Source organism: Myotis daubentonii, chromosome 6 (genome assembly GCF_963259705.1).
Source record: "Myotis daubentonii chromosome 6, mMyoDau2.1, whole genome shotgun sequence".
Lineage (NCBI taxonomy): Eukaryota > Metazoa > Chordata > Mammalia > Chiroptera > Vespertilionidae > Myotis > Myotis daubentonii.
Genome location: NC_081845.1, coordinates 96300390 through 96312997, shown reverse-complemented (window position 1 = coordinate 96312997; position 12608 = coordinate 96300390). Strand labels below are relative to the sequence as shown.

At 37.1% G+C, this 12608-nt stretch overlaps 1 protein-coding gene across 1 annotated transcript; it reads right to left on the bottom strand.

Annotated features, from left to right (window-relative positions):
- Positions 1 to 2576: 2576 nt before the first annotated feature.
- LOC132237503 (vespryn-like) lies at positions 2577 to 5442 on the bottom strand. Its single transcript, XM_059702056.1, has 3 exons — positions 4769 to 5442; positions 3779 to 3805; positions 2577 to 3605 (listed from the first exon to the last, which is right to left on the bottom strand). The coding sequence occupies exons 1-3, from the start codon at positions 4857 to 4859 to the stop codon at positions 3394 to 3396; spliced, it is 330 nt and encodes a 109-aa protein (XP_059558039.1). The 5' UTR covers positions 4860 to 5442; the 3' UTR covers positions 2577 to 3393.
- Between the last annotated feature and the right edge of the window lie 7166 nt (positions 5443 to 12608).

Below are 12608 nucleotides of genomic sequence, written 5' to 3'. Positions count from 1 at the left end.
GGAAACTATATCCAGCAACTGGAGCTTCCTCACCTTATTTTCAACCACAAAGACTCTGAGTCTGTAGATCACATCAGCTTCAGGAAACCCTTCCAGGTGTCAGCAGCTGCGCTATATATGACTGAACAGAAAATGGAGGTTTGTGTACCTGTCACAGTGAAAGCCAAACTCATGAGGCAGGTGCTTGTGGAAAAGAAAAGAAGATTTATTCAGGACTATATGACCTGGGAGAATGACAGGCTCCTGTCTCAAAGAGCAATCCCTTCACCCTCTATCTCAATGACCATCTCCTCTTCCTGCTCAAGTCTTCTGTTCTTATATGGATAGTGAGAGGAGGGCTTTCCCCCTATCCGCTTATCTTGCTGGCTCTTGGTAGACTCATGGCCCTATCCATTCATATTGCTAGCTTTTGGCAGCTCAGTGTAAGAACCTCCCCCTAACACCATCTTGGCCAATGGGAGACACTCTTCTGGGCCCCAGATGACTATCTGCACCCATGTAACAACTCCCCCTTTCCAAATTCTGGATCCTTGCAATCTCACAGGGTAAATGAATGAAGGTCTCATCTTCTGTGGTTTCTTCCTGCTGCCAAATGCATACTCTCACCTATGCCTGGGTCCAGGGATTCTTACTCTCTAATAAAAGAAGGGGGGGGGGGGGGAAGAGTCAAGAATGGAGGGAAGCCTTTCCAGGAGGAAGACTGTTGTCTTCTGAAGATGGCGTACGCAGTGTGTAGAGGATGGGGCTACTGAACTAGCGGAGCTGGTTAAGTGCTTCATATTGTAAGAGGCGGTGCTCCCAAAGTGAGACCTATTGTGCAGACAAACAATCAATTCTTTAGTGAGGGCTGTGCCCTGTAGTGTGTGTGTGTGGGGAAATGTAGTGAAATCAGAAACTGGGGAGACTAAAGGACCCCCATCATCTAATCCTGAGCATGGCTTTGGGTGTGACTCTCAATAGCAGGATAAGTTTGCTAAGGAAGTCCCTGTCTGGAAAATGCAGAATAAAATGAAAAGTCACGTTGTCACTTAGCTTTGGGAGGCTGTCCCTATCCAAAAGAGGAATTTTAAAAGTCTTTCAGGAGTGAAGATCCAGCTTTCCCTTGCAGTATCAGCAGCTGCAGCAAGATCTGAATCCTCCTCAGGTGGCACCCGCTTCATCTATGTATGGTGGATCCAAGGACTGAGTCCCGTGAGCTTTAGGAAAGAGTGTATTGTCAGCAGGACATCATAGGGACTGGCCTATTGCTCAGCTAACTGCTGCTCAGGACTTTGAGTCTTCCAGGTCTTTAGTAAGACTCGGTCTCCCAGCTAGAATGTGTGTAAGGGCCTGTCAGACAGGTAGACGGACCTGCAATGAGCAAACTTGTGCAAAATTGTCAGTTTTTGCCCTAGGTGTTGTACATATTGTTTGATTTTTAATTCATGTTCTAAATCTAAAGAAGGTGTCCCTAACACAGGAACTGGGAAGGGTCTCCCATAAACTGTCTAAAAGGGTCTGGTGTGCTTTGGGCACTCCCCTACCTACCCCGGAGCAAAGCCATAGGGAGCACCTGGTCCCATTTCAAATGTGTTTCCTGCATATTTTCACCACGGTCTTTCTTGTGTGGTTCATTTTCTCATTCTTCCCATAGATTGAGGCCTCAAGATGCATGTAGTTTCTATTGAATCTGGTGTGTGTGTCCTATCTTCTGGGGGATTTCTGAAGCAAACAATGGTTTATTGTCACTTTGAATGCTATAAGGGAGTTTAAACATAGGAATTGCTTCTTCGAGTAGAAGTTTTGCTACCTCAGTTGCCTTCTTAGTTCTAGTGGATTATTCCTCTACCCATCCAGAAAAAAAGTGTCTACAAAAACTACTAAAAATGTAAAGTTTCCTATGGTTTTAGGCATCTGTGTGAAGTCACCTTGCCAGTCCTCAAATAGGCATATCCATTTATGTTACACTCCCTTTCCTATAGGGACACGTTCTGTTTTAGATTTGTTTCTGGTGCCTATCTGACAGGCTTGGATAACGTTCTGAATGGTCCTGTGTAAATGAGAGCCCTTCAAATGATGCCTAATGAGGTCCACTAAAGCATCGTTTCCATAATGGGTCCATTCATGTAGGTGTTTGAGGATGGGATATACTGGAGTCTCAGGGAATGAGAACATACCATGATTGTTGATTTTCCATATAGAATTAGGGTCAGTGCTAGAGAATCCCCATGAATAGCTCTTTCCTCATCTCATTCTGTGTAATGGAGTTTAAATTCTGACAAGTTCAGGTGGGGAATTAAAGCCCAAATAAGTGGTGGACCTCAGGAGGCTGGTCTTGGGGTTTTATCAGCAGTTTGGTTTCCCAGGTAGAAAACACTTCAAGAAGAATTAATGCCAATCATTCTAAAATTCTCCCAAAATTTCAACAATCAGGGAATGCTTTCAAATATACTTTATGAGACCAGAATTGCTGTATACAAAAACCAGACAAACACACTATAAGGTTGAAAACTCAAGCCTCATATTGCTGACGAACACAGATACAGAAATTCTCAACAAAAATATTAGCACAATAAAGTCAATATTTAAAAGATCAGACACCATAATCAATAAAATTTATTGCACAAGTGCAAGGATGGCTCAATATTCACAAATCAATCATGTTAAGAAAATGAAGGACAAATACATGATCATTTCAATAGATGAAGGAAAAGCATTTGACAATATTCAATATGCATTCATGATAAAGACTTTGAACTAACTGGGTATAGAGGAAAACTACCTCAACATATTGGAGGCCACATATGACACAGGTAACATCATTGTCAACAGTAAGAAGTTGAAAGCTTTTTCTCTAAGATCAGAAACACAGTGATGCCCACTTTTATTCATCATGGTTCTGGAAGCCTTAGCCAGAGCAATTAGGCAAGAAAAAGCAATAGGAGTAATTTTAAATCAGTCTGTGTACCATAGCTTCATCTTGAGAATGAACCAGTAAGATAGAAAAAAAATAAATGTGGCTGCTGGGAGAATTGTGATCATCTTTGGGGCCCAATGTCATCATTACTCAGGGAAGGGTAGGCCTATGAAGCACATAGTCACTTCTCCTCCACATGGACGATGCTCCAGGGCCCTGAGCCAGAGGACCAAAGTCTGAAAAGTGGTCTTAAGACACCATAGAATGTGTTCTTGGGAAAGCTGAAAATATAGGATCCAACTGTCATGTTACAGAGGATACTTCTCCAGACTCATAATCCAGGAATATCCCCACACTAAGGGGTCTTTCTCTTAGAGTAAGACGAGTTTCTGGGGAGGTGGGAGCCCAGTATTCCCCGTCATAGAGCCTGATGGCCCAGAAACCATTCCCTGGGGACATTGTGCCCTCCCCTTCTTTTTTTACATTATCCCACAAATTCACAGGTCCCAGGACTGCATGTGCCCAACCTCTACCTCCCAGTGGCATTTCCCTGAGCTGATGTCCTGCTGACCCAGCACACAGGGAAGGGAGTCAAATCTCTGCAAGGAACTGGGTAGATCCTGACAAGTCTCTTGCCAGGTTACTCGCTTCCCATCTTCAGACCGGAGGAGGGCAGGATGGGCAGTGGCTGCGTTCAGAGTCACATTTACTGCAAAGACAAATGAACCATCATATTTCCTGGAAAAGTCTGTTGCCTGGGCCCAAGGGTCCCCATTCTGTGAGGGCTTCTCTGGTTCTGGGCAGACCCAGCGCTCCTCCACTCATCTTCCCCTGACAGTACCTCCAAAGGAGCAGGGTCCCTCTGTACCACCACACACTCACCAGCTTTCGGTTCTTCTTTCATCCAAACTGCAAGAAACATATCAACATGAAAACCCACCACCTGAAAGATAAAGCTCCTGTCCTCCCAGAATATCTGAGTATGAATTCCTAAGCATTAATTCAGGAATGAAAGCAGCAATGGAAATATTTGTTCATGTACTTGCACCTCTTTTCACAGCCCGCTGAGTTATATCTGACTTGAAGAACTGACTCATCCTTATGTTCTTCATCTGACTTTTGTATCTGGTAAGTATCTTTAACCTATTTAGAATATTGGAAAGAAATAAAGAATCTACCTGTATAGCCAAATACATGTTTTTGCTATGGTTTCCTCATCCTTTATCTATCAAAGCATACTGTGAGATACAATATATTTAAAAAGCTGTTATTTGTCTTTCTCTTACTGGATTATTTCACTTAGCATAATAATCTCTAGGTCCATCCATGCTGTAGAAAAACGTAGAGGTTTTATTTTTTACTGCTGTGCAGTATTCCAGAAATACAATATGATTTCACTTATATATGGAATCTAATGAACAAAATAAACTATCAAACAAAATAAAAATAGAGGCATGGATACATGGAATACTGACAATTCTCAGCATGGAAGGGGGGAATGGATGAAAGAAGGTAAAGGGATTAATTAAAGAACATTATGCAGAACCTATAGACACAGACAACAGTGTGGTGATGGCCAGAAGGAAGGGAGAGTGGGGCTGAGTGGAGATGAGCAATGAGAGGGGGAATGGGACATCTGTAATAGTTTCACCAATAAAAGTAAAGTTAAATAAAACCACTAAAATTTAACATTCCAAACATGTTATTATCTGTTAAAATATTGAGTAATCTATTGATTTCATAAAATGTACGTTTTGTAGTTTCTTTGATTTTCAATATATTTTATTGCACACTCTTCAATGTGTTAACACTCTACAGTGTTAAGATATATTTGATAATAGCATATTTTTCAACAGTGTCCATGGCACTCACCAGCATATGATTTAGTCCCAGCTGCAAAAGAACAAAAGAGAAAATCATATTTTTTCTTTTCTTTTGTGTTTTCTCTCATTGTCTCTTCCATTTATGTCTGTTTTTGTCATATTTCTTCTTCTGAATCATTTGGACCGTCTCTTTCTCTACTATATTCTCATATTCTATTTTTTCAAACATGATGATAAAACTTAGGTGAGGATAGCTAGAAATAGGCAAGCAACTAAAGGTGGGAGGGGAGGAGGACAAGTGGAAGAAGTGTGGCTAAAATAAAGACAGGTAAAGACAGGAAGGAAGCAGGAGATGGGGAAGAACTTGTGGCTTGAACTTTAGAGAAAATTATTGAAGTTTAGAAAGATAGTGCTTTAAATGCTTTTTTATGACTAAAGTATATTTTATTGTATTACTGTACCCTATTCTACTGCTATAGGGTAGAATCAAACAAAGACAGAAGATTGAAAGCTTTGAGAGATAAGCATAACTCAACTGAGCCTTCCTCCCATCACCCACTTGTAGGAGCAAGATTAATTAAGATCAGAAATAACATCATGAGAGAAAGTAGATATGGCTTCCTGTGCTATAAATAATATCAATCATTTGCCTTTCATTGAAGCTTCTACCTTTTTTCATAATAAAATGCAAGCACACTCACATGCACAAGACAGATATTTTTTAAGGTAATAAGGAGAATACAGTACAAGCGTTTTCTGACCAAAACTGCATCTGTAGCACTCACTAGTCATATAAAGCCTGCCACACACATTAAAGAGATACATTCCCAAATACCATTCAATCTGAAAACAAAATAAAATAAAATATTATTAGAAAAGATGAATATTATACTTTCAGAAATATCTTAGGATGTGAGCGTCTCAAGTCATTTACAGAAAAAAAGCTAAAATTTATGTAGATATATATATATATTGTGTGTGTGTGTGTGTGTGTGAAAAAATTCTTCTATATTCATAAAGTATTTGCATTTTGTAGAATTATCTACTATACCAGTGGTCGGCAAACTGCAGCTCACAAGCCACATGCGGCTCTTTGGCCCCTTGAGTGTGGCTCTTCCACAAAATACCACGTGCGGGCGTGCACATACAGTGTGATTGAAACTTTGTGGCCCATGCGCAGAAGTCGGTTTTTGGCCTGGGCGAGTCTATTTTGAAGTACTGTTGATATTTGGTTCTGTTGACTAATGAGTTTGCCGACCACTGTACTATGCCAATAAAATGCATAAATATAAAGAATAAACCCTATGGTGGGTAGAAAATAGGCCCAGGAAATTTTGTGTAAAATATTTTTATATTGCCCTTTTTTGTTTTTTGGTTTTTTTTTTGTTTGTTTGTTTTTTTTTGCTAAATCCCTCCAACAACATGGTGATTGCTGGAGGGAGAGGTTGGGGGAAGTGAAAGGGACTTAAATGGTGATAGATGGAGATTTGACTTGGGGTGGTGAACACATAATATAGTGTACAGATGATGTGTTGTGAAATTTTGTGTTAACCAGTGTCACTCCAATAAATTCAATAAAAATTAAAAATATTTGTATTCTTGTGAACCTTTAGGTAATATGATTAAGGGCATTGGATGACTGAGCCTCATTTTACATTTGACCAAAGAATGACATCAGAATTTACACATTTCTGATAGGACAGTGGATGGAGGAACTTAGCAAGTTTGCTGACTACTGCCATCTCTGAAGGTTTGGGGAAGTATCAATTACATAGAAATAGGCTCTAATACATAACAGACATACAGCATGAGAGAGAGAGAGAGAGAGAGAGAGAGAGAGAGAGAGAGAGAGAGAGAGGAAGGAAGAGAGAAAGAGAGAGAAGGAGGGAGGAATAGAGAGAGAGATTAGAAACTTTGAGTACATCAGTCTAAAGCTCTTATAAACTAATGCTTATAAGGGAGAAATGAACAATATGGAATGAAAAAGAAGAAACAGCAAAGGATGGAACATAAATGGAGAGAACTTAATATAGGAGAAGTCCATGCATAAAATTTGGTTAAAAAGGAAAAAAATTATTAAATCAAGAAAAACAACTTAGTAATATTAGTATGATGACTCCCTTTAAAATGTTCTTAATCCCTTAATACTTGATATTATTTAAAGTTTTATTACTTGACTAAAGGCCCAGTGCACTAAATTCATGCACTGGGGTGGGAGGTGGAATCCCTCAGCCCAGCCTGCACCTTCTCGCAGCCCAAGAGCCCTCGGGGATGTCCGACTGCCAGCATTGAGCCTCTTTCCCCTGGTGGTCAGTGCGCATCATAGCAATCGGTTGTTCTGGTTGTTCCACCGTAACGGTCACTTTTGCTTTTATTATATAGATTAGTCAGTTCTTATTATTGTATAGCTATGTGGTATAAAGTTGCTTAAAGCACTGAACTAGAGAACACTGAACCACTGGTCCTAAGCAAATGTGGGGTTAGTTTCCAGACACATTTAATCACAATATTTTTGTCTATCTGTGAACAAAACTTACCGGTATTTGCATTTCTATTTTAATTTATGCCTAAATGAGCTCATGTAAAGAAAATCACTTGAAAGAAAAAGAATTGAGGTACTGACAGTGGAAGATTTAAAAATCAAATAACCTGTCTTCGTTGGAAAAAATTCATACATCAGAAATATTAAATGTACAAAACTTATCCAGTAATTTGTTGATAAAATTATATTGACAGATGGATCTGTCCACATTGATTGCAACAGTAGGAAAAATCAGAGGTAGTATGAGACATGATGAGGCAAACTTCATCTGAGAAGATAACAAAGCAAAATGATAAAAATGTATATGTTAATTAAAAACATGATCATTGAGAGTAGAAGGCAAAGATAAAGAAAAAAATGAAAGAATGAAATACACAGTGAAATGTGTTAATTGGACTTGCCTTTTTTTTGTCCATTCTTACCTGAAAAATAAAAGAAAGAACCAGTTCATTAAGAATGGGAGCACAATGTTAGGAAGGAGAATAAAAATTTGAAACCCTTTTATAGTTTGCTCCATGGTGTAAATTGATCTATATCTCTGATTCATCAAACAGAGACAAAACTCTTTTATTTTCTCACACCTCTTAGTGCAAAAGGAATTAACACAATAATACAAGATAGCACAATGGTAGGAGATAAACTTGAGCATCTTCTGAGATAAACTGAATCAATCATTTGTGTTTCATTGGGCTTTCCTTTTTTAAAAATAAAGTGCAAACATTCTCACATATGAGATAGATACTTAAAAAGCATATTTTTAATACTTTTTGTGCTTGCTTTTATATGCTTTTTGGCTGCTACTAAATTTATGTATACATTAAAACACCCATCTGTCCATGACCGTTTCTGTAGCTATTGTCATACGAATCCTTCGCTGTAAATTAAAGAGATATATTACTAAATTTCATTCCTTTTTGAAAAAAATTTATAATTAAAAAATATCAGTAGGAAGAGAAGGATGCTAAACCTTTAATGATTATATTGATGTTGTATGAAAAAAAAATTTTAGCTATATCTTAGGGTAACTTTTCATGCTATGAAATTAAAACTTTGTAATTGAGATATACTATTAATGACATTTTATTAAGTTATAATGACTTTCTTCAAACATAAAATAATTTCATTTTGAAAAACTAATGATTTTGTCAATGGAAATAAAAACAAAAGTAAAAACACAATGGCAGGAAAGAAAAAGGAAGAAACCTGTAAAATTATGCAAAATATTTGTATACTGCCAAAAACTTGGGTTATATAATCAAAGGCAATGGAACAGTGATCCTTGAGTTCACTCTCCAGCAATGAATGACTTCTGAATTTACATGTTATTTGACAGAACAATGAAAGTTTGGAGTCTTCTCCCATTTAATAAAATTTGGGGAATTATTGATAGTATAGTAATGGCCCCGTCAACTTGAATACTTAAAAAGGTCCCAACTTAAAGGACATTTTCTAGAAATATATGAATGGTAACCATGTGACTATTTTCCTAAGCTCCTTCATCTGACAATATTCATCGTGTAACTATGGCAAGTCCTGGGAAGACAGATGAAGACAATATTGTAGGGAAAGAAAGGTATGGAACCAAGTAGGGTGCAATGATAATGATGGAAGATAACAAAACAGAAATGGAGATAAGTTAATAAGAAACATGTTAATATCCAAAAATGGAGGTTGGAAAATTGTACATCCAGGAGAAGGGGAGCCAACATACAGAGAAAAAGACAGGGAATGGCAAATACACCAAGAAATCAGTCAAAGAGTTTTTGGATATAGGATTGTCAGAAAAATATATGAAATAATTTCTTAAGATCATCTGGCAAATAAAATAAAAATATCTGTGTAGCACAGATGGTGTTGCTCAGTGTTTGAGCATCAACCTATGTACTGGGAGGCCACAATTTGATTCCCTATAAGAGCACATGCCCCAGTTTCAGGCTCAATCCCCAGTAGGCAACATGCAGGAGGCAAATCAATGATTCTCTCTCTCTGATGTTTCTATCTACCTCTCTATCCCTCTACCTACCTCTCCAAAATAAATAAAAGTAAAATAAGTATTTGAGTAAACACTGTGGAAAACAAGCATAAAGAATATTGGTTCTTTAAAAAAATTGAACATAATATTAAACATATTGGAATGTAGATAAACATATACACATGTATGCAGTAGTGTTGCAGTAGTCAAATGAAGCCTGTTAAATTGATGAAAGAAAAATATTCCTAAACTCCATTCCCTCTGAAAATAAGTATACATCTGAAAAATATCAATAGGAAAATTAAAATGTTAAACTTTTAATGATTATATTGTCTCTTTTAATTTGATTGCTCCTCATAGTATTCACATAAAAATTCAGAATTGATAGGTATATTATCATTGAACTTTCTTTGTGATATACAATCTTTTCTATAAGAATTTTAAAGAGATTGAAGTTTTCATAATTAATATGTTTAATTATGAGTTTTGTAATACAAACTCAAAGAAAAAAGAACAAATTGTATGTTTAGAAAGAAAAAAGAGAAAGAAATTGTACAATTTGTATTGTACAATTGTAAAGTATTTATATATATGGGGTCACGTTGGAATATATACAAGAACTGTGGGAGAATGAGACTCAAGTTCACACTTTGTCAATGAATGACATCAGATTTACGAAGCCTTTAAAGAACAAAGCATGTGAATCTTCCATTGGGAAGTTTGGACTTTCTCATCTCACATATTTGAATACACAACTGATATTCTATTTTGGAAACCATGTGCTTATCAACCTAATGCCCTTCACCTCACCAAATGCTTAGTAAAATTATTGCAAGTCTCTGGAAAAAAGAGAAAAACAACAGGGAAAAAATGCTATAAAATGGGGGGGGGGGTGAAGAATTAGGAAAGAATGAAATGTGTAGGCAAATTAAATGGAGAGAAATTAACATGGGACAAGTCCATAACCAAAATACTGGGGTGAAAACAGTAGACTTCAAGGAAAAAAGCAGGGCAACTGATGGCAGAGTAAAAGGCAAAGAATATAAAAGACACCAAGAAAGCAATCAATTTAAAGGGGTTTGGGAGTAACAGATTGTCCCCCAAATTGCCAATTTTTTTCTGAGGTCTTTCTGAAAAACAAAAAGAAAAGATCAATGCAAATATTATGCCAAAGTGGCATGGAGGATATCCCAATTAAATCTATCAGGAGGCACATAAACACACAAATACATTGTACACACACACACACACACACACACACACACGTACACACACACACACACACACAGGCAGAGAGCTTTTTTGTCCAGAGAACATTTTGAAGAAAAAAAATAATTGTAAATAAGCATACTAGAAGAGAATTTACTGAACTGAGAAAACATTTAGAAACATTATCTCTGTTATTATGTTTTAAAATAATCTTGATTTATTTTAACATTATTCTTTTATTGTTTTGTTTGTTTAGTATATTCTTTGCTGTTCTTATATCATATAAATTCTTGTTATTGTGGTAGCTGTGTTGCATAAAGCAGCCACTAACATGGATTAAAGGTTCTGGAACTCTGTTTCTTAAGAAAATAAAAGGATAAAAATAAAAGTTAAGTTTCTAGGCAGCTCTATTTGCAGCACTTATGTCCATGGATTAATTCATAACATACCGTTATTGTATTTAAATTTGCATTTTAAGTCATGCCTGAATGAAACTTAAGTAAACCACAAATGAAAGGAAAGTGAGTTTTAAATGGCAGTGGATGGATTTCAAAATCACGTGACCTAAGCCTTTCTTGGAAATAGTCAGACATCACAAATTTTTAAAATACCAAAACTGCACAGGTATATTATTAATAAATTTGCTTAACAGACAAGATTGAGTCTGCATTGATTGCAACAACAGCACAAATGAAAGAGGTTGTGATAGGAGACAATGAATCACAAATTGAAAAAAATAAGAAAAAATTAAGTGGAAAGATGTGTCTGGTGGCGTTGAGAAGGGTGATTGACAGTTGAGGACATAGGTACAAGAAAGGATGAAACAACAAGTAAGGACAGGAAAGTAGATTCCTGCCTTTCCTTTCTCCTGGCCACTCTTATCTAGAAAATGAAGGGTCGAGAGAAAAGAATTCACTCAGAATGAAGGCATAATGTCAAGAAGGAGTAGGACAGAAATTTGAAATCCTTTCATAGTTTACTCCCTGGTTAAAATTGAAGGGTATTTTTGAGACTTGGAGACATAAGGTTCCTAAGGACATCTCAGCTGTTAGCAACAAGGTTGGATTACATCTTCCACATCTTGGTGAAAAATAAGCAAATACAGGAAATGGCACAGGAAGAGAAAGTAAAATAGGACTTCTTTGGGGAAAACCTGTGTTCTTTACTCATTTATTTTTTCTTGGCACTTCTCCTTTTCTCCTGAATAAAATGCAGGCATGCATGCACACATGAGGCAGGTACTTAAGTCATGAGGAAGCAAACAGCAAAAGAACCCATGCATCCAAAAGTGTAACTGGAGCAGCATATAAAGCTTGCACCATCATTAAAGAGATACATTGCTAAATTTCATTTAATATGTAAACAAAAATAAAACTGAAAAATATTATTATTAAATGAAGGATGTTAAACTTTTATGATTCTATTGGCATTGTATGAAAAATCTTAGTAGTCTCTGAGACTATAGCTTCTCATGTCATTCACATAAAATTTCAAAATTGAGAAATACATTATAAATGACTTTTCTTAATATAAGTTCCTATATAAATATATAAAAAGAATTGCAGTGTACCCAATTAATAAGTAGATCAATAAAATGCAAAAAGACAGAACAATTACTATGTTATTAAAGAATATAAACCAAGAAAATTTTTCCAAAAATATGCATGTACTTGGGAACACTTAGGAAATATGATCAAAGACAATGAATGGAGTGTGAGCCTAAAGCAAATAGTAGAAATATGAATGATATCTGAATGTACACAGTCTTTGAAACAACAGTAGATGGAGAAATTTTACTCAGCAAGTTTGGGATCTTATCTCATACTAGGAGCCCAGCATGAAATCGTGTGGCGCCACCCACCCTCCGGTCCAGCCCTGTCTCCCTCCCCGGGCCCCACAGCAGCTGGGCTGCTGGTGGTCCCCTGCCTCCCTCTCCAGTTCTTAAAGCAGCTGTGGCTGCTGCTGATCAGGCCCTCCCCCAGCGCAGGTGCACGGAGGCCCCTGCCACCTCTTCCTCAATGCTGCGTGTGCAACCTCCTCATGTCCAGTTAGCAATTACAGTGCCCCAGTCAATTAACATATTTCTCTAATATATATATATATGTGTGTGTGTGTGTGTGTGTGTGTGTGTGTGTGTATGTATATAACTTAATGAATGGACAGTTT

Bases quoted from the DNA above. Each gene is read 5' to 3' on its own strand.
- LOC132237503 (XM_059702056.1), bottom strand. From the start codon at position 4,859: ATGGAAGAGACAATGAGAGAAAACACAAAAGAAAAGAAAAAATATGAT. The intron at 3,806-4,768 runs GTGAGTGCCATG...TGTTTCTTGCAG, and splicing joins TGGGACTAAATCATATGCTG to TTTGGATGAAAGAAGAACCG. The intron at 3,606-3,778 runs GTGAGTGTGTGG...TTGTCTTTGCAG, and splicing joins GAAAGAAGAACCGAAAGCTG to TAAATGTGACTCTGAACGCA.